At 48.0% G+C, this 21,516-nt stretch overlaps 1 protein-coding gene and 1 long non-coding RNA gene across 6 annotated transcripts in view; one reads left to right on the forward strand and one right to left on the reverse strand.

Moving 5' to 3' along the window:
- LOC128333745 (multiple epidermal growth factor-like domains protein 6) overlaps positions 1 to 21,516 on the forward strand; it is a 68,677-nt gene that overhangs the window by 700 nt on the left and 46,461 nt on the right. For all 5 annotated transcript variants that reach the window (XM_053269662.1, XM_053269663.1, XM_053269664.1 and 2 more), the window contains exons 2-20: positions 835 to 1,055; positions 1,239 to 1,385; positions 1,943 to 2,107; positions 3,160 to 3,311; positions 5,452 to 5,620; positions 6,005 to 6,113; positions 7,037 to 7,182; positions 7,308 to 7,433; positions 7,958 to 8,137; positions 9,250 to 9,468; positions 10,019 to 10,145; positions 10,829 to 11,031; positions 11,984 to 12,196; positions 13,623 to 13,768; positions 13,891 to 14,018; positions 16,063 to 16,195; positions 18,038 to 18,170; positions 18,882 to 19,037; positions 20,977 to 21,103. In XM_053269662.1, the coding sequence (XP_053125637.1) occupies positions 835 to 1,055; positions 1,239 to 1,385; positions 1,943 to 2,107; positions 3,160 to 3,311; positions 5,452 to 5,620; positions 6,005 to 6,113; positions 7,037 to 7,182; positions 7,308 to 7,433; positions 7,958 to 8,137; positions 9,250 to 9,468; positions 10,019 to 10,145; positions 10,829 to 11,031; positions 11,984 to 12,196; positions 13,623 to 13,768; positions 13,891 to 14,018; positions 16,063 to 16,195; positions 18,038 to 18,170; positions 18,882 to 19,037; positions 20,977 to 21,103 (3,000 nt within the window). The remainder of the gene's footprint in view (positions 1 to 834; positions 1,056 to 1,238; positions 1,386 to 1,942; positions 2,108 to 3,159; positions 3,312 to 5,451; positions 5,621 to 6,004; positions 6,114 to 7,036; positions 7,183 to 7,307; positions 7,434 to 7,957; positions 8,138 to 9,249; positions 9,469 to 10,018; positions 10,146 to 10,828; positions 11,032 to 11,983; positions 12,197 to 13,622; positions 13,769 to 13,890; positions 14,019 to 16,062; positions 16,196 to 18,037; positions 18,171 to 18,881; positions 19,038 to 20,976; positions 21,104 to 21,516) is intronic.
- On the reverse strand, positions 9,078 to 21,156 carry LOC128333749 (uncharacterized). Its single transcript, XR_008311064.1, has 3 exons — positions 20,268 to 21,156; positions 16,308 to 16,945; positions 9,078 to 12,356 (listed from the first exon to the last, which is right to left on the reverse strand). It is a non-coding gene; the product is annotated as an uncharacterized LOC128333749 (long non-coding RNA).

The following is a 21,516-nucleotide window of genomic DNA, read 5'->3' on the forward strand; positions in this document are numbered from 1 at the left end:
GGTCTGAATCCAGCCCTAGAGAGAAAGTGTCCAAAAATGCAAAATATCAACCTTTCCTGAAGAACCCTTCAGTGTGCTAGCTTTTCATAAGCTCTCTAGCATCCTAGAAGCATCATTAGCCTGTCCCAGTTTTCTTAGTCACAATTTAGATAACCATAATTGATATCACTAAAGAGCCTCTTTTTAATATATAGTCAAGGCGTGTTGGTGCAGCAAATATAATGCATTTTCTCTGCTTGTACCCAGGGAAGAAACACCAGACTGAGAGCTAATACTTGGGGATAAGGGAAGGGGGCCAGCATCAGAAGGGATAGCACGGCAGGTGGAAGAAATCCTATTAGACACAGGCACATGTGTTATGATCAGGGAACATGAGACAAAGAGCTATACATTCTTTTCCCACTCTCACATGAAGGGTAATCCTCAAATCAGGAGCCTCTTGGGGCTCATTCAGGCCAGGCTTAGACCTGAACTCTGTTCCCCTACTCTGGGCTGGCCATATTGATGGCAAGACCATTCATTTTGTGTCCACCTATTATTGAGCGGCCTGGGCCTTGGTGCCAGTTTGGTCGCTTCTGCCTGACATTCCGAGATGCCTTGGAATTTTTCACAAACGCAGAGCAAAGCAGGAAAACACACCAGCCCGTTCCACTGTGACTCTAGATGCCCTGAATTAGAGCCGAGGCAGCTCCAGATCAGTTCATTGTGGGGCCTGAAGGATGACTTCTAACTGGAATTGGTGGAAGCGGGTTGGAGGGCCAACCCCCCCCCAACCCATCTTTGGGCTAGGTCAATGATGTGAATAAGTGCTTAGTCAGTCCTCCGTATTCACAGATATGTTTGTTTGGAGGGGAACTCGGCTCCTTGCCCCAGCGATGGGATCCGTGGGTACCGGTGCCCTCGAGGTTTCCAGTGTCCCAAGGGCTCTGGCCTGGAAGTTCCCTGTGAGCCTGGCATGTTTAGTCCCATGCTTGGTGCCAGCACCTGCCTCCCGTGCCCAGCAGGTACAGCCTGTAGACATGCTGCCACCACGGAACCAGTCACCTGCCCCCAAGGTAAGATATCGGAGGCGTGTCGACTGCGGGATTTCCAAAGAAGCACTCCCTCTCTGCTTCACTGACCACTGTCACCTCCATGATGTCATTATGCTGAGGCCTCATAACTCCACTCTGATGCCCCTGTAAACCTTTCCTTTAAAAGGGTTTGCACAGCTCCTGTAAGTACTCTTGCCTTGGCAGGCCACTACTGTCCACTTCAGACGGCCATCCCTCTACCATGTCCAGAGGGTACTTTGAACACCCTGGAGGGGGCGCTGTCCTCGTCTGCTTGCAAGTCATGCCCAGCTGGGAGGTACTGCAGTGGAAATGCTAACTGGGCACCTGATGGTAAGAAGTCCTAGTAATCACTAATCTGGGGGGATTGAAGAGTCCAAGGAAATTTCTACCAGAGGATGAATATGCCTTATTCACTTTTTAAAAAGGAGCAAGGCAGATTCATGGAGGAGGCCAGTCTGTCACCCATATGGGCTATATAATTAATCATGGAGCCTCCATGTTCAGAGGCAGTATACCAGTGAATACTAGTTGTAATGGGGGGGCACAAAACATGGAGCCTCCATGTTCAGAGGCAGTATACCAGTGAATACTAGTTGTAATGGGGGGGCACAAAAGAAGGTGAGGACTATTCCTGGAAGCATTTGGTTGGCCACTATAGGAACCAGGACACTGGACAAGATGGACCTTTGACCTGACGCAGCAGGACTTTTCTTAGGTTCTTGTTCAGGAGATGGGGAAAGTGTAAAGTTGTGGGGGGGGATCCTGGCTCCCCACAACCGAGGACAGAAAGATTTGTGGTGAAACCACTTATGAGATTTTAAGGTAAGCACTTTAAGAATATCTTTTCAGTGCCGCCCTGAAAGAGTCTTCCGTTTTCCTGTCGGCAGGTCTGTGCTCTGCTGGGTACTACTGTGAGGGAGGAGCTTCCAGTGCTGTCCCACGAAGCACCGCTGAGTATCCACTCAATGGGCCCTGTCCATTGGGACACTATTGTCCGGAGGGCACTCAGGCCCCCATTCCCTGCCCAGTCGGCACTCTGAATAATGCAACCGGTGAGTACAACTTGGGCTGGCCACCCCGCTCAGTTTGCAGATCCTGGCATCTGTTGCACTGGCCTGTTTCAGAAGGTGACTAGCCTCATTTGGAATGCTTAAAAGGGTCATGCCAAAAATTGCTTTTTCCTGCAATTGCAGGAGGAGCTGGTCTGAAGAACCGTCCACACACTGGGGTGGTCGGTTTGAGAGGATGGTACGGCATGTGGAAATGTTCTGTAGAAACCATGGAGAAGTTCCCTTGCTGGTTGGAGCAAAAGATTCAAAGTGAGGCAAGCAATGCCATAGTTTGGACCTCCATCCAAGCATCTGAGCATAAGTTGGTATTGAATTCTCGGCTTCATTAGCAGTAGGAGTACTTATCAACACAAACACATTTGAGGGGAGAACTAAAGATAAAGCATGAAGTCAACCAAAGTTGACTTCACATGGCAGAAGTTCTGTGAATAGAATCTCCAATGTTTTTAAGTGTCAATAGTTGCCTGGGTGGGGGGACATCATGGATCAGGAATTCAGCACTCAGCCATGTCTCCCATGCATGCCATTTTGATTGATTGACTGATTGGTTGATTTCTATACTGCCCTTCCAAGAATGGCTCAGGGCGGTTTACACAGAGAAATAACAAATAAATAAGATGGATCCCTATCCCCAAAGGGTTCACAATCTAAAAAGAAACACAAGATAGACACCAGCAACAGTCACTGGTGACGGTTAAATTTTCCTGATTTAAAATCCTTCTCCCAGCTGCTGCTTGTCTGGAAGGGCAAAACATACAGACTTCTTGGGTGTACCTGCAAGTTTTAATAGCCAAGGATTTTCATTGGGGGAATGAAGGAGACAGAGGGTTAAGAACCTTTCCCCAGCACTGTAGCTTTGAATCAAATCCACTCCCCACCCACAGCTGCTAGTAATAAATTAAACAGTGGAACGGTTCTCTGATCTTTTGCACTACATCAGTGTCAGAGGTTTGCTTCCTAATGGATGGAGGTTTGCTTCCTCACATGCACTTGACTTTGTGGAACTGGTCTCTTCTCATTTTTCTCTCCTACAGGGGGCTCTTCCCCAGACTGCTGTGTGCCCTGCTATCCAGGGTTCTTCTGCTCCAGCATGGGCTTGAGTTTGCCTACTGGTCCCTGCGCTCCTGGTTTCTACTGCCCAGCCAACTTCAGCTCCTTCAGCCCCACTGCATTCCTCTGCCCAAAGGTCTGTTGCATTAGCTGGAACATCATGTAGCTCAGGGCACCCCGTTCATAGTACGATCGAAGTGATGGTTTACACACCACCCAATTCATAATGTTGGTTATGGCAGGTCCTGTTTCCCTACTTGGGGTTGGTGTCCTGACGCATAGGGTGTTATCAAAGGTGGAGCTCCACAAGCACTGCATGAAAGCAGTCCTCCTTTCCCATTGCTTGACCCCCAGCAACTGGCATTCAGTAACACCCTGCCTCTGAATCTGGAGATTCCATTTAGCCAACATGGCTACCAATTACCTGAAAGGTATGTAATAATAGTGTACAAAATTCAATAATATGGAAACATCCTATATATTTTATTCATTTATTTATTTTATTTTTTACATTTTATATCCCACTCTTCCTCCAAGGAGCCCAGAGCTGTGAACTACATACTTAAGTTTCTCCTCACAACAACAACCCTGTGAAGTAGGTTAGGCTGAGAGAGAAGTGACTGGCCCAGAGTCACCCAGCAAGTCTCATGGCTGAATGGGGATTTGAACTTGGGTCTCCCCGGACCTAGTCCAGTGCTCTAACCATTATACCTCACTGTATTGTGTGTGTGTATATGGGGGAGATATTATTTTTACCTTCAGGAAAACAGTCACCTTCATCTACAACTTTAGATACATGATGGAGTATCCTTTTTGGATACTCTAACTATATATGTTTCATATATATTTATTTTATGAGATTTTCAATATTATTGAATTTTGCACACTATTATTACATACCTTTCAGGTAATTGGTGACTTATTCTCTGCTTTGTAGATTTACCTTGAGATTTGTCTGCTCTGAGTTTTCCCACTTGATGTATATTGCCACTTAATCTGATGAAGAACTCAAAGACGGTGTTCAGCGCTACACGTTTGGCCTCTACTTAACATTGTATCACTCATTGTATGACTCTATATAGTATGATTCCCGTTTTGGTCTCTATATAATATGGTATTATTCAGTATATGATTACAGATTCTGACTTTGGTGTGAATATACTGTATTTCTGATTTTCTTCATACATTAGTACTCTCCTTTCTTTTTTCTTCTCTACTTCATTGTGATCACTCTCCCCGCTTTTTTGTTTCTCCTGACTCAGTATAAGGCAACTTCCTATGTTCCTTCTCCATGAATCTGGCAAACCCTCTCTTTCAAGCCAGGAACGTTTCTTCCTGCTTACAGTTCATGTGGGCGAAGGGCATTCCAAAATCTACCAACTGCTCATGTTTCATTCCTTTTTATATTAATAAGGCCATTAATTCCTTCTGAAGTTTCCACTTCCTTCTGCTCTATTCTGACCCTATCCAGTGACGGCCTCTTAGAACACCAACAAAAAATGTGCTAGAATGTATTGAGACAGTGTGTCTGCTTAAATTTCACTGCCCTGTATTTTGTAATATCTCGTTTGCACATGCAATCTGTTCTGAGAATACTGGCTGACATCCAGACAACGCCTGCACTTGCACACACTTGTTGTGCTAGCCCAAAGGTGAGCTGGTTCCTCTGAGAGGGGCGCTTGCATTCCAGACTAGTTCTGTGCTTGTGCAATGCACTAAGGGTCACAGAGCAGGATGCTACCATTTCACCGCAGGAGGTACAGCTCCACGCAGCTACACAACCTTCTTGCATATGCACAACTTTGTTCATTGCCCAGTGCAAATTTGGATGCTAGCCACTGAAAACAAAAAGTAATAATGCCCATGATTATTGTTCGGGTAGGATGGATGTCCTACCCTAATTCGGGAGGTGTGCACGCTCCCGTTTTCTGATCGTGTGCAAGAGAAAAAGCAAGGTGGGGGCGGGAGAAGTGATTGGGAGAGAGAAGCTGGGTTGGAGGATGCTGTTTTACCCAGCTCTCATTAGGCAGAATAACTTTACCAGCACTTTACAGAGGTAAGAGAAAGCTCCAAGCCAGCTCCTCTCTCCTAGACAATAGCTTCTTCCCCCCCTAACCTTGCTTTCTCTTTCACACATGATCACAGAATGGGAGCACAGAGGGCTCCCAAACTAGGGTAGGACATTTGCCCCTACCCTAGTAATAATCATGTGAACGAGCCCATAGAATGGCTCCTGTCTCATCTGTGATTGTTTCCCCCCTCCTTCTGGTTCCCAGGGGTACTTCTGCCAATCTGGGTCTGCCTATCCAGCGCCATGCCCCACTGGCAAATACCAACCAAACAGGGGCTCAGAGTACTGCCTCCCCTGTCAAGCGGGGTACTACTGCCATGAGGCTACGATTGGTGACCCGCAGAGCTGTCCACCGCATACGTACTGTCCCACAGGTATGAAAATGCGTAAACGCACCCACACTCATAAAAGCACTGGAGCTACAACTGTTAATGGCAGTGAACAACAGCATGACTACCTCTGCTACACTAAGATGCCTCCTGATTTATTACAGCCACCCCAGATACTTGACTGTTGGTGTTGCAAAAGGACCCATGAGGGTGTTTCCCAAAAGCTAAGATGCAATAGGGGGGCACTTTGAGTGTGTGAAAAAGCAGACAACCATACGTTTGGATGCTCTCCATTACTCTACTGCACGGTTTATGCACAGAAAAATCAGCAAATGTTATTGATCCAATCTGAGGCGGGTGGGGGACAGGCCTGAAATTATCCCTACATCTACTTCACACACTTGTGGGGTTTTATCTCCCTTTTCTTAGGTACTTTGGTTCCTCATCCATGTCCTGATGGCACTTTTACTCCTCCAGAGGTGACCGGCCTACAGGAGGAGAGAGAATGTCTTCCTTGCCCTGGTGGTCACTACTGCAGGTCATTATGCTCTCTTGGCTAGCTCAAAGGAAATTTCTGAAACAATGTCTGGATGTCACCTGAATCTTACCAATGAACCCCCACCACCACCATGGGAGGGAGTGCCTCAGCCTCAGTACCACCACTACGAAGGCCCATTCTCCCATGGTTAGGACAGTCTTTAGTGCTGGAAATCACCTCCTTTGGGCTGATATGAAGGGTCACCAGCAGGAACACCACTATATTGGGCTGTTATTTGGACTGTAGCCCATTATCATGACCATTACTGGGCTAGGACAAGCATCCTACCCAGTGTTTGGAGCTGTGCACACTCTTAATTTTTGGTCATGTGCTAGCAAAAAACTAGGTAGGAGGAGGGGGGTGTGACAAAGGAGCTGGGCAGGGCGGCTTTTCCTCTTACCTTCTTAAAATGCTGAGTAAAAGTGCTGGGTAGGACAGCAACATCCTACTCAGCTCCCGTCTCACAGATGATCACCCCCGCCCTCCTCCTATCTACGTTTTTCCTAGCACACTACTGAAAATCAGAAGTGTGCACAGTTTCCGAAGCTGGGTGGGTAGGAAGCTTGTCCTACCCCATTAATGACTGTGTGAACAGCCCTTATATATAGCTGATCATGTGTATCTCATACTTTGTGCATAAGACTTATAGGTGACCATAGCCCTGTTCAGACATTACACTGTACGTGTATTTGTGTGAATGACTATACAAGTGTTCATTTTAAAAGTGAGCCTGGGTACAGGCCCCCTCAACTGCAGGCTACAGAGAGGAAGTGTACTGCTGTACAAGAATGTGTGAATAACTGTATGTGAGAGCAGATCTGTACATGCATACTCTGTACACTGTACATTTGTTAAACATAATGCGTGAATACGGCTTTTGTGCTCTTTTCTCTTTTCCCTTTCTCATTTTTACCTTGCACTAGGAGAGGACGGATGGAGGGAAAGTGTGCAGCCGGATACTTCTGCCAAGAAGGGAGCTCAAATGCCACCCCACAGGGGTACAACTTCACCTGGAGCCCTCTGGCTGAGTGCCTCTGGGGTCAGGCCTGTGCAGGAATGTGCCCAGCAGGTAACTGAGCCACCCAGCAAGAGAGAATTGTTAATGGTAAAACTCAGCCAAGGCTTCTGAAAAATAAGGTTCCACCTGGATCTTCACTGTCAGGACTTCAGCTTTCCTTTGTTCTCCTCCCCTAGGATTCTACTGCCCAGCAGGCTCAGAGATGCCCATTCCTTGTCCAGAGGACTCCATTGGCTCTCCTCCTGGTGCCCGGCAAAGAAAAGACTGTCTACCCTGCCCTCCAGGCCGCTGGTGCAAAACAGGTTGAAACATATTCCAGAAAGTTCCTCTCAGAACACTTTTACAGTGCCCCCCTCCCTTTAAAGTCTCCCTCCAAACACTTCCATCTCTTCCATGAAGCCTTGGGCTCAGTTGCTCATTCCTCCCCTACAGGGGCGGCCCTTTCATGGGGCAAGGCAAGGCCCTTGCCTCAGGTGGCAGGTCACTTGAGTGCCACAAGGGCAGCGAGAAGCAGCCCGCCTCCATCATCATCAGAGCAGCTCTTTGAGACTGACCTCACCCATACAAAACTCTGCAACGAGTGCTTCCTCTCACACTTTTTGCAAAGCTTGCAAGAAGCAAAAGGAGAGAAGAGCAGGCTGCCGAGAACCTTCCCTCCCTCCACCCCGCATTGCTGGTGGACTCTCAAGGCTTGGATTTGAAAGCGGGCTGGCTCCCATCACGAGCATGGGGCAAGACAGCATCTTGCACCTTGCCTCAGGTGCCCTGGAAATCTCTTCTTCTAACTTCCAGCATCCGGTAACTGTCTGGCTTTCTACCTCTTCAGGGGATCCAGTGACCTATCCATGTCCTCCTGGGCATAACTGCTATAGAGTGAATCACTCCAGCTCTGCTGGACCCCGGAATGTCCAGCAGTGCCCCAGGCAAGCTTTTCGAACAGAACCAGGAGCTGAGAGCCAGTCGGATTGCCAGCCCTGCCCGTCAGCCTTCCAGTGCCCTGGAACAGGTGAGGTGCCATATTGGGCGCTGGCTTTGAACTCTGTTTACTTGCAGTCAGAAATCCTGTGGAGCTCAAGAGTGACTGACGAAGGGACAGAGGAATGATCTAGGGGGATGCTGAAATGCGAAGAGACAGCAGCAGGAGAAGTGTTGAGAGGACAAGCCATCCTCCTCACAACTGCACTTTTCCCTCACATATAGCAAGCTTCCTTAAAATTCCCATTGAGGTGGAATCCTATGCCCTAAGAACCGTTAATCCATCCCTAAGTATGGAGAAACAAGTATTTTTACTTTGTTTAAGGTTAGTTTTAGCTGTATGTATGTTCAGCTCTGATTTGTTTAGACTGGGTAAGTATGGCCTGGTCACTTAAGGTTTTACAGAATATAAGGTGTGCAGCCAGGGCTTTTTAGCAAAGGAGCCGCTGCATTGCCCAGGAAACTCTGTTTGGAAGGAGATGACAGGTAACAGGCTTTTCATGAGAAGGGTTAATGAGATTTGGTGTCTGACTCACTAGAAGAGAAGTTGGTAGGAAACAGTGTCCTGGTCTTTGAGGGAAAAGAGCAAGAAAGCACTTGAACAGCAGAAAGGAATAAAGAGAGTGAACAACATACAGCCTGTTCACATGACCATCAACATCAGGGTAGGAGGAGACCTTGGACCCAGGTTTGCACAGGTGTATGAATGCACAAAAATCCCTCCAACCCAGCTTTGGTACCCTGCTCTCAACACAGGTAGGAGGAAAAGAGAGCTGCTACTGATGAAGTAGGGTGGTTTGCTTGCTTATTACAGGACGGATGTTTTAGTGTTAACGGTGACACTATTCCCATGATTGCTAGAAACTGGGCTAAGGGAGCCCAGCCCGGTTTCTAGTGATCATCGGAACCACCAGGCTCGCGGCTTACCAGAAAGAACACCTGTTGAACAGGTGTAAACAGAAGCACAGGACAACATTATATAACTTTTATTTTTCTGTATGGGGGAAGAACTTTAAAGAGGGGCTTTGGAGTCACAGGGGATCCAGGAAACATCACACCTTTGCAAACAGTTTTTGTGCAGAGATTGTTGTAGTGGGCCTTTTTCTCTTCTCTTCACCTGGCTTCCCTTCTTTCTTCCAACAGGGGCCACTGGAGACTACCCCTGTGCCCCAGGGCACTGGTGTCCAGGAGCGGAGGATGCTTTCCTTTGTCCCGCTGGTTCCTTTAGGACTCAGCCTGGTGCTACGTCTCTGGAGGAATGTAGCCCCTGCCCTGCTGGATTTTACTGCCCAGACCCAGCAAAGTCAGGCGTGCCAAACATCCATGGGATACCTTGCGAACCGGGCTATGAATGCCCACCAGGTGAGATGTTGCTACTTGTTGCTGCCAAGTGAGTCTCACGGGATTGGCCTATTTGTTTATAACTTAGTTACACTGCTTTTTAAATTCTTTGCATTTTTAAGAATGCATGAGAATATATCTTTATGGCAGAGAAAACAAATGTGAAGAAACACGATCTTCACATTTATCATTCCAATACGGAATAAATAAAACCTCACTTGCATATATTTGTCCATTGTATTGTTCTCTTTTGGATGTTTAGAATATGTGGACTTCTTCACAAATCTTAGACCACAAATGACTCAGCCAATCCTCAGTAGTAGGTAATGTTGCATTTTTCCATGTAGGGGATGTGTACATTCTGGCTGCAGTCATTAAATGAGTAACCAGCTCCAGATCGTCTTTTAATATATGTTCTCTTATATCGTAGTTTTGCAACATTTTAATGTCCTATCTGTTGGACCATGAAAGATGCACATTGGAATTGCATTGTGATGCCTGCACAGAAGACGGTGAGTTTTACGGTCCCCCAGAATGTTGCATGGGCTCAGAGATTTATTTTCCTCACCAGGTTCATCTGATCCATCCATATGCCGACCTGGCTGTTACTGTGGGCCTCTTACAGGGGTCCCACCTCTGTGTCCCGGTGGCTATTCCTGTCCTGAAGGGTCAGCTACATATGACGCTCCGGGACAATTGTGAGTATATTTCACTTTCATGTGCAGTGAAAACTTCTCAACTCAAAAATTCCTGCTGTAGAACCAAGCGCTGATGATCTGTGTTGTCTCTCGCAACCTGTGTGCTTTCCATAAAATGATTTCCTATCAGAGTTGCAGAATCCCACACCATTCTGTGTGTGATGATAGTGTCAGATGGATGTAAACTTCAAGGTGAGGCCCATCTCAGCATGATTGTCCAAGCTGGGGGTCACCAGGTCAAAGAGCAGTGTTTTCATTCCGGATCTGAATTTCAAACTGCAATTTTGCATGTAAAACTTGAATGGCAAAATGAAGTTAATGAACATTGTGGAGATTTGTGGATATAAGTAAGTATTTGTTTGAGCTCTGAGCAGAGGCAATTCCCACAATGCCTGGAGGGGGCAGGGGCAGGGTAGCAATAGCAATAGCAATAGCAATAGCAATAGCACTTACATTTATATACCGCTCTATAGCCGGAGCTCTCTAAGCGATTTACAATGATTTTAGCATATTGCCCCCAACATTCTGGGTACTCATTTTACCGACCTCGGAAGGATGGAAGGCTGAGTCAACCTTGAGCCCCTGGTCAGGATCGAACTTGTAACCTTCTGGTAGACTTTTCATAAACCTTTGGAAGAAGCCATTTTCTTACTGTTCCTATTCCCTACTGCTTCTGTTTCCAGATGTACCCATCCTCACTATTGCCCTCTTGGCAGTGCCCACCCACTCTTATGCCAAGCTGGATTTACACCCCTGAACACGACAGGCCTTCGGGACTCTTTTGAGAAGAGCTGCAGGCCCTGTGAAGCAGGCACCTACGGTGGCAGCACCAGCCATGGCTTGGAGCCCTGTCTGCCCTGCCCACCAGGTTTCAGCTGTCCAGAAGGTGATTATTCTGTGCTGTGACCCAGGAGAGTTGTCATGCAGCAGAGTTTGGCTTCTGCACACTGCTGCCTCTTCAGGGTGCAGGAGGAAGCCGTCCTAAAAGCTTCCCTACGAGAAATGCCACCCTACATATTTGGGCCAGGATCCAAATAACAATGTGGCTGGTTCTTCTGTGTACCCGAAAGGGCTCTGGATTTGTGGTTCTTGTAGAACAGCCTCCTCCCGCAACCACTTTTGAAAATCAGGGGAGTTTCCAAAGTCATTTTAGATGTGGGCATATGAAGCTGTCTTGAACTGTTGGTCTTGCCTCTCCAACATTGTCTGGACACTGCCTGCCAGCTGCTTTCCTGAATCTTTCCCTTCTCTGCTTTGTGAGATGCTTTAAGTCAGCAGTTCTCAAATGTGGGTCCCCTGATAGTATCGGTCTACAATTCCCGTGATCCTCAGCCGCCATGGCCTTCCAGATATTGTTGGACTACAACTCCCATCATCTGCACTGGTCAATGACCATAATAAGGTCTGTCTGTCTGTCTGTCTAACTCCCATCATCCTCAGCCAAAGTGACCTTTCATGGTGACTGGGGATGGTGTGAGTTGTCCAACAACATCAGGAGACCCAGGTTTGAAAACCCCTGCTTTAAGTGGAAGTTATACCAGCTGGCCTTGGAGTTGCCATCCCAGAGGCAGGAGTCATAGCTGTGGGTGTGGGGTTTGCAAACAGTGCTACCTGAGGCTGGAGTGGAGAAGCTGGCCCACAATCCATTCTCTTTTCATCACAATATCACTTCTTCAAGTTCCCTGCAAGTGATGCAGTGAATGATTCCAGGCCCTGCTTAGCAGCTGCCCAAAGATAAACTGGTCAGCAGTTGCCTGTTAAAGTGTATACTTAAGTCCAGGAAAGATCCTCCCACGGCCTTCTAGTGCTAAGGAATTCCCACTGGTTTCCCTCCCCAGGCACTGCCAGTTACTTCCAGCAGCCCTGCCCTCAAGGGTATTATTGCCCTCCCGAGACCCCTGCCCCAGTGCCATGCCCCCCTGGCACTTATGGGAACAGCAGCCGTGCAAAGCACCTGGAAGAATGCTACCCTTGCCCAGCTGGGACCTTCAACCATCTCCCTGCTCAGACTGGATGTTTCCCTTGCGGAAGCTCTTCAACATCCAAACCCGGTGAGTGGCATGCTTTCTAAATCTGACACCATTCGGCTGTCCCACCCTGGAGCTATGACGTCACTGCGGGCCATGAGAGTGGCATGTTTAGGAGCAATGCAGGAGCTACTCCAGTCTGTCTTGATGAATCCATTACATTTTTCATCTCCGAAAGCTCAAGCTAAAAAAGAAGAAGAAACAGAAATATTTTACCTCCATAACCCAGCTTTCAGATTCCTTGTAGTGATGGGTGAACTCCCCTCCCCGTGGTTGGCCTCCAAAGTCCAGTGTGTCCCCACCCCTCTGAGCTTTCTTCACTTTAAAAAACTCAAGGGTCCCCCCTCCAAAAAAGCGTAGGAAAGACCGAATGGGTGAAGCACGCTCCCTCTCTCCAGCCGAGTCCACCAACCCTCCCCAAGCAAGGGGAGGCTTGGTGGGCAGCTGAAAATGTGTGGGAGAGGCTTGGTGGGCCTAGGGCCCTGCTTTGGAGCAACTGAGGATTGGAGGTCCCTGCTAACGGAGCAAAGAGGTCCCTTTTTAAAGTGATGGTTTTCTTTATTGAGCAGGAGGAGAGCCACTGGCCCTATCTAACCCCAGCACAGCATCTCTCCAGTCGCTGTTGCTGGTGTCTGTTTTATGTTTCTTTTTAGATTGTGAGCCCTTTGGGGACAGGGAGCCATTTTATTTATTTATTTTTATTTCTCTATGTAAACCACTTTGGAGACTTTTGTTGAAAAGCGGTATATGAATATCCGGAGTAGGTATATCAATACTTGTAGCAGTAAGGTGGGGAGGCTGCTTGGAAGGGGGATGGGTATTATTATTATTATTATTATTTACATTTTATATCCCGCTCTTCCTCCAAGGAGCCCAGAGTGGTGTGCTACATACTTGAGTTTCTCCTCACAACAACCCTGTGAAGTAGGTTAGGCTGAGAGAGAAGTGACTGGCCCAGAGTCACCCAGCTAGTATCATGGCTAAATGGGAATTCGAACTTGGGTCTCCCCGGTCCTAGTCCAGCGCTCTAACCACTACACCACACTGTATTTTGTGATATATATATATATATATATATATGTGTGTGTGTGTGTGTGTGTGTGTGTGTGTGTGTGTGTGTGTGTGTGTGAGATATTATTTTACCTTCAGAAAAACAGTCACCTTCATCTACAACATTAGATACATCATGGAGTATCTGTTTCAAATACTATATATATTTCATATATATTTATTTTGCATGGAGAGTCTGTGGATGGCTCTCTGGATCTGAGCCGCCTGAAGCTGATTGTGGGCACCTTTCCTGCAGCTCACCGGTCCGTTGCTTGAGGCTTGGAATGCATGTGTGGGAGGGGCTTGGTGGGCATATGGCCCTGCTTTGGAGTAACAGAGGAAAATATTCCTTTTGATCCCTCCTCCACTTCTGAGTTACATAACCTGCTGCCTCTTTAAGGTGCCACCAACTGTACTTGCCACGGTCTGAATCGGGCCTTTCAGGAATCTGATGGCTCCTGCATCTGCCAGGTGGGATACCTTTACTATGACGAAAGAGGAAGGAAAACCTCAGACAGCAACAGTGACAAGGACTGCCAGCCCCAGGTGACGCACCACTGCTGCTGTGTCATGCGGGAGCCTTTTTGGTGGCTTTCTGTCGGCAGGTATTGCTTCCTAGCACCAGCAAATGTGTAGCTAATACATTTTGCTCTTTGATTCTTCTGCAGGTGGAGGAGCGTTGTGCTCCTGGGGAGATCCGCCTAGCATCCACCCGGAAGTGTATGTCCCCTGAGCAGTATGACTGCTCTCTCTTCTGTGATCCAGAGGGCGGAGAACTCCATGCGGAACTTGGCATGTATGTGTGGTCTTCTCAGGAAAGGATTTCAGAGTATTGCTGGGGGGGGGGCTGTCTTCTCTGCTGCTGAATCCGAGGACATCTCAGTGTGGGTTATCCTCTCCACATGGCTCGAAGGCAGGATGATGCAAATTAGTTTTGGAAGCCTTAAGAGCCTGAAGAGGATGGCCCCACCTGGTTCTTTTAGTTCTGCTTTGGCTCCAACAACAACAACAACTATTTATATACCGCTTTTCAACAAAAGGTTCCAAAGCGGTTTACAGAGAGAAATAATAAATAAATAAATAAGATGGATCCCTGTCCCCAGAGGGCTCACAATTCAAAAAGAAACATGATAGACACCAGCAACAGTCTCTGGAGGTACTGTGTTGGGGGTAGATAGGGCCAGTTACTCTCCCCCTGCTCAATAAAGAACCTCTCTCTTAATTCAACCTGTTTTCCTGCTTCTAAAAAATCTAGTGAGGGAACATCTGTAACCATTAGTGAGCCAGATGACATTTCCCATTAATATATTTTTTCTTATTTCCTGATGAAAACCGATGGTGGCTAGAGAGCGACAAAAGTATTGTTTGCCCCCTTGTCAGTAACTTTTGCAGAGAGGGCAAAAATAGAAAGTGAAAGAGAACTGGAGATCGCATCACATGTCATGCTGTTTAGGCAGGCACAGGAGTTAGTTGTTTGCAGGTGTACGTCTGAAAATGTAAGGTGTGAATGAGACAAACCTGGATCTGGAAACAATTGGGTTATACAGATGCACTCATTAGAGAGCCAGGACTGTTTACATTTTCCTGCTCAGTTTACACTCCCTGTTGGAGCTGAGTTTTCTGCTACATAGTGTGTGGAACAGTCCTGAGTCTCAGTCACACCGGAGCTTCATACCCAGGCTCCATGTGGGTTTCCCCGTACATGCTACCAAATCAGACTCGGAACTTGCAGGTGCATGGCTACATTTCCTGATGTCAGCAGCATGCTGTAGGCAGTCATGGAGCTGAGAATCCCACACAGTGAATCTTGCTATTCAGGCAAAGTCCCAGCTTGGCCAAGATGCCATTACAGTCTTGGCTGGTAAAGCAGAGACAGCCCTTTCATGAGGCAAGGCAAGGCGGTCACCTCAGACGGCAGATTATTGGGGCACCAGCAGGGTGGCAAGATGCCCCCTCCCCTGCTGCCATCAGAGCAACTCTTCAGGATGGATCTGACCCTTGCAAGCTTTGAAAGGTAAACCTTTTAGGGATGTGCATGAACCGGTCCAGAGGCCATGTTAGAGGCCTCTGAACCTGTTTGAATGTGGCCCGGTCCGGCGGTCCAGTCCCGGCGGGGGGTGGTTCTTTAAGGACGGGCAGGTTGCACTTACCTCTCCTGCTGCTTTCCCCCCGCCAGTGCTCCCGGCGGGCGCACGCACACTTGTTACTTCTGGATTTTCCGGCTAACAACGGGGGCAGGGGCGGCAGGGAGGAACACTGGCACCCTAAAATTGTTTCCCAAAAAAAAGGAGCGCTGGTGGGGGGGAAAGTGGCAGGAAGGGTAAGTGTAACCCCCTGCCCTTAAAGACCCCCACCGGCACTGGACCGCGCCTCCGCAGTTCCGTGCACATCCCTAAAACCTTTGCAAAGATTCCAATAAGCATGGAGAGGAGGGAGGCTGCTAGCAACCCCCCTCCCCCGGTGCCACTTTCAAAGCTTGCAAGCCTTGGTTTTGAAAGGGGACTGGACCCCACCCAGGGCATGGCGCAAGGCGGCACCTAGCTTCAGGCACCACAATACTTGCAGAAAGGGATAATCGGTGAGTCGCCTTGGTGAGCAGAGTCAGTTTGGAGTCTAAGAGCCTTTTACTACCCTGGGAGTGCTCCCATCCGTATCCCTAATTGCTTGCCACTTGGGATCGCAGTGCACAGACCTGTGACTCCAGGTTTGAGTAGCTCCTAACATCAAACTTGCAAAAAACCTAGCAGAGATGCTTGGGATTCTCTTCTAGCAGAGATTCCAATCTACCCTGCCCAGGAATTAAAAGATATTCAAATCCTTCCCATCTCTCTGCTTCGCAGGTGCCACTGTGAGCAATACGTTGCTGCCGAGGAGCTTTGTGATCGACTGTGCATCTTGAGATCCCCACAGGTCACCCTGAGATTTGGTGCAGCTGGGGAGCTTTTCCTGGCTGTTGACGGGGCTGAGGAAAGAGTGAGTCAAGAATTTCATCCTGGGCAGTGGGGAGGGGGGGGAGTGCTTTGCACACAGATGGATGTGGCTCTGGGAAAGTAACAGATAATTACTGTGTGAGGGTCCACCGTACCTCAAGGTGGACCTTATTGCTGCCACCACCTTTTTGCTTTTTGCTGCCACTGCTCATATCTGTTGACCGGACCTGAGACCAAGTCACATCTTTCCTCCACTCTTTGCTCTGTAGTAGCTGAGGAAAGTCGTCTTTTTCTGGTGGTGTGGTAGAGGAAATAAACGCAATTGATAAAACAAATAACAGGCGTTGTATTCAAGGATAGTTCTTTTTCAGCCTGGTGGTTATAAGTTCAAGTAGTTCAGAAGCATATTGGTTTCGGGTTCAAAAGTGTAGAGGTTACAAGAAGATGGCACGGCTTACATAGATGAAGACAGACTTCCTCCACACTGGGGTTCAGGTATCTTGCTTGTTTCAGAGGTACTGGAGAGACAGTACCTCTGACAGTACCTTGCTTGTTTCAGAGGTACTGCACAGCCTCTCCTGAGGTCTGTAGGGGTTTCCCCTGAACAAGTTCTTGCTTTTCACACCAGTCTACCTTCTCTGCTCTCAACTGACTTTAACTGTCTCTCTGGCTTTGTCTGCTCCATCCTCCATTCTAAACAGGGTTTCCTGGTCTCTTCTGCAGGGGTTTCTCCGGTCCTGCTGTCAATCAGCCTCCTGCACAGACTTACAACAACTGGTGGTTATACTCCATTCTATAGGGAAAAAACAATTAAACATATATAAATCACACATGTAACAACCCAAACAATACACAGCCCATCACATGCTAGTAGCAGGATTCGGAATCTCTGTGGTATGGGTGTCAAGTACCTCAACTTGTGTCATACTGTGGCTATTGGCTAAGGCTAGGTTTTGAGGGCCAGACAGGACATTTGGCACCCAGTTCTGGGAATCCAGGTCTCTGCTGAACATCTAAAAAGCAGTAAGGAGAGGCTGTGATTTGCAGGAGAGGGAAGCAATGGTGTGAGAGGAGTGCTTAACCCTTCCCTTACCTGTGACTTCTCCTATGAAGTCTCACCCCCCTCCCCCAGCAGTTTTTCATTAGAGGAGGACACTTCAGGGGAGGAGAGATTGGCAAGGGAAGGATTGAGCACCCCTTCCACACTCACTGCTGGGTGTAGAAGAAAAATGGCTGTGGGTTGACATGTGCTTGTTGTGGATTGAAGAAAAATGGTTGGAAGAGGGAGAGCAAGGATGAAGCAGCATGCAGAGAAGGATTAAACTCTCTTCCCCTGAAGATTGCACCCTCACCTGTTGCTTTTTAGAAGTTTCACCTGCATCTACTGGAGTAGCACCCCATGCCCATAGCATTCCTCTGGTATCTAGAGCAATAGATATTATAAAGGCAAAGTGTGCTGTCGAGTCAGTTTTGACTCCTGGTAGAATACAGGAGGGGCTTACCATTGCCATCTACCACACAGTATGAGATGATGCTTTCCAGCATCTTCTGATATCGCTGCTGCCCGATATAGGAGTTACCCATAGTCTGGGAAACATACCAGCGGGGGTTCGAACCAGCAACCTCATGCTTGCTAGGCAAATCATTTCCTGCTGCGCCATTAGGTGGCTTCAAATAGGTATTATAGGAGAGGACTATTGAAGATCAATGGTAGCAGCGAATACAGGAACCATCACAAGCTGTTTCAGACATTGCAGGAGGCAGGGGGAAAGCAAATAATTTACACTTCTTCTCCCCCCTGTTCTTGGCAGCATCCAGATCAGCTCAGGGGATTTGACAATGGTAACATCACCAGTCATTCCCCTGGCTATGCTGTGCTTTGCAGGAGGTACCAAACATCCTGGGACCAGATGAACATGTGCACCAAAGCCACGAAGTTCACCTGGCTCTCTTTGGCCCCAGTGGAGTCCTCGGCTTCCTTGTCTCCAGCCCAGACATGTTAGATACCTTTCTGGCAGGTAAGATGTGGGGTTTGTCCTGATGAAGAGTCTACAGGGCAGCCCCAGATGATTCTCCTTGATCTTGGAGGAACAAATTCCAGGAAGCAACTTCCTAATGAAATGTATCCCCTCTCAGCCTTTTTGTTCAAGCTTCTCAGAAAATGGATTGTTGGGATGTTTTCTGGTTATTCCCTCATCTGGTGTTTCTGCTTTGTTGTCATCTGGCATCATTGGAGAGGAGAGCTGGTCTTGTGGTAGCAAGCATGACTTGTCCCCTTAGCTAAGCAGGGTCTGCCCTGGTTGCATCTGAATGGGAGACTAGAAGTGTGAGCACTGCAAGATATTCCCCTGAGGGGATGATGGAGCCGCTCTGGGAAGAGCATCTAGGCTCCAAGTTCCCTCCCTGGCCTCTACAAGATAGGGCTTAGAGAGACTCCTGTCTGCAACCTTGTAGAAGCCGCTGCCAGTCTGTGTAGACAATACTGAGCTAGATGGACCAATATGGCAGCTTCCTATGTTCCTATCCCTTATTGTCAATCTGCACGCAAGGCATGTGCTCTGTCACTGAGCTACTGGCCATCATTTCTTAACTAATGATAGTTGTCTCCCCCTGCCCAAACCTTGCTTCTAGCCTGTTCATGTGAAAGACCCTGTGGTCCAGTGCCTCACCCCCATCCTCCTTTGATGTTGATTCCTTCCCTGTTGCTTTCTTTGTCTTTTCTGGACTAGGAGATTCTGGGCTGCTTTCCCCAAGGCGAAGACGTCGGCGGGATGAAGAAGCTGCATCATCCCAGCATGCTCATCCATTACCGACAATCCCAAATCCTCTTGTGTGTCTAGCGGTGGGAGATATAATTCTTTTCCAGCTCAGCATCAATCCCTATGGTGCGTTTCTGCAGCTGGACTGCGTTTTCACCAGTCATTGTGTGGTCTATACATTCTCAAAGGATAGAAACAACAAAGCCCTGACAGAGATGACATCCTTTATCTTGGGGTATCCCTACCTAAGGTAAAGTGTGCCATCAAGTCAATTCCAACTCCTGGTACAGGAGGGGTTTACCTTTGCCTCCTCCCGCGCAGTATGAGATGATTCCTTTCAGCATCTTCCTATATCACTGGTGCCTGATATAGGTGTTTCTGGGAAACATACCAGCGGGGATTCGAACAGGCAACCTTTGGCTTGCTAATCAAGTCATTTCCCCACTGCACCATTAGGTGGCTGCTCCCTGCCCAGAGCAGTGTTTAGAAAGAATATGAAGATAAACTTTTAAGAAATGGCACTCACACATTTAACCAGATGAACATGCTCTCTCTCTCTCTCTCTCTCTCTCTCTCTCTCTCTCTCTCTCTCTCTCAAAAAAAAAAAAAAAAAAAAGCCAAAAGCCTGCCTGAGAAGGGTGTGAAGGGGTAGAATTAATCCAGGCTAGTCCAAGACTCGGGTCCCCAGAGCAAAGGAAGGAATCACTGGAAGTCCAAAGGTGGGGCTCAAACTGGTGATCAAGGCTCCCTGGGGTCTTGGCTATAGTCAGGAGCAAAGGGCTTGAATCAATGAAAGGGGTGAAGAGCTGGGAGCAGAAGCAGGAGAGCTAAGGGCTGGAACTAGTGCTCTGTGGGTGCCGGGAGTCGACGCCAACTAGATGGTGCCTGTTACTTCCCAATATGGGCACCAACAAGGGGGTAGGGGCGGCAGGGAGGATCGCTGCCGCCCCAAAGATATTAACAAAAATGACAGCACCGGAGGGGGGAAAGTGGTGCGAGGGGTGAGTACAACCCCTGTGGCCTTAAAGCAACCCCCCCCCCCGCCCGCAAACAGTTCGTCAGACCGGGCAACATGCGAACCGGTTCGCAGGGCTCCAACATGGCCTGCGAACTGGGTCGTGACCATCCCTATTGGAAGTCTATATCTCTGGTGAAGAAGGGCTGAGTATGGATCTACTCTGGGTGGGTTCACCACTCAGGATATGTACCTCTGCATGTAGCCTCAGCCAGTGATTCGTCTAGATAATTCGAATCAAGACTAAGCCCAGCTCCCGTTTCCTCTACAGCCACATTGGCCTTGTTACCCTTGGGGTTCCTTGGTCTAATTTTCCCCATCCTACTAGTATCATTGCTTACATCATATAGCTCCTCTTCTCCCTAGTCCTGTGTCAGGTTGTAGCTTGACTTCTTCTTTAGCCTGACCTTTTCTTTGCTATGAACCACACCGCCAATTGAGATCATCTGGAGAGGTTCGTCTGTAGTTTCCACCGGCTCGTCTGGTGGCTACTCGGCGACGGCCTTCTCCATTGCTGCTTTGGAACACGCTTCCTGCTAAAATAAGAGCTTTCCCATCTCTTACAACTTTTTAAAAGGCAGTCAAGACGCATTTGTTCACCCAGGCTTTTAATTAGATATTGTTTTAATAGTTTTAACTTCTAAAATTTTAATTGTTGAAATACGTTAATCTTTTTATTGGTTGTTTTTATTGTCTTGTAAACCACGCAGAGAACTTGCATTTGGGGCGGTATAAAAATATGCTAAACAAATAAATAATAAATTGACTCCTCTTTTCCTCAGATCCTGTTTGCCTCTTTTTCCTCAAGTCCTTTCCCCCATTATCTATTGTTCCCTGGAGCCCAGCCCCACCTGACCCCTTCCCCTCCTTGACTCAGCCTTCTGCCTCTTTGGCTTCTCAGCTTAGTGTCCATTTTCCTGCCCTCCCTTCACCTCCTGTGTGATGTCTTTGCTCTCCAGAAGGAGCCTAATTCCACACTGCATCTTAGTCTGGAAAGTATATGAAGCCAGGCTATTTCAATAGTGGCACTTCTGCCCCTGTTCTCCCCAGAGCGAGCCTCCAGTCACTACCCTGTCTATCAGAAGCAGCATCTCTACAACAGCAACCCCCACTGGGATTTTGGTGCCTTCAGAAGGCTGGACCATCTCATCCGAGAGACTCAACTCAACATCTCCAGGTATCCTCCCGCCACGTGTGCCCCCCGTCCCCCGCACTAAGTTCCTCCCAAAGGTGCACTGTTCAGATGCTTATACTTTTCTGAAGCTAGACTGCTGGGAATGCAATGACAGAAGAGAGAATTTCAGTCCCCCCAGGGATCTAGTGGCATGCCTACTCCTGTGAAGTCATAAAAGGCAGATTATGTGAAGGGAGGGGCAGAGAATTCTGGGAAAGAGCCAGGGGAAGGGGAGTTGGTGGCAGTTGGAGGGAGAGAAGATGGTGAAGGAGAGAAGTTGCAGAGGAGAGGCCTGAGAGAGGAGAGGAGAGGACAAAGCAGGCAGGCAAAGGCATCATCAGAAAGCAGAGGAAGAGCAGACACTCCCTCCTCAAGCATCCCTTTTTCTGGAGCTAGTAGACAATCGATCTCCTATT

This window comes from Hemicordylus capensis, chromosome 8 (genome assembly GCF_027244095.1).
Source record: "Hemicordylus capensis ecotype Gifberg chromosome 8, rHemCap1.1.pri, whole genome shotgun sequence".
NCBI lineage: Eukaryota > Metazoa > Chordata > Lepidosauria > Squamata > Cordylidae > Hemicordylus > Hemicordylus capensis.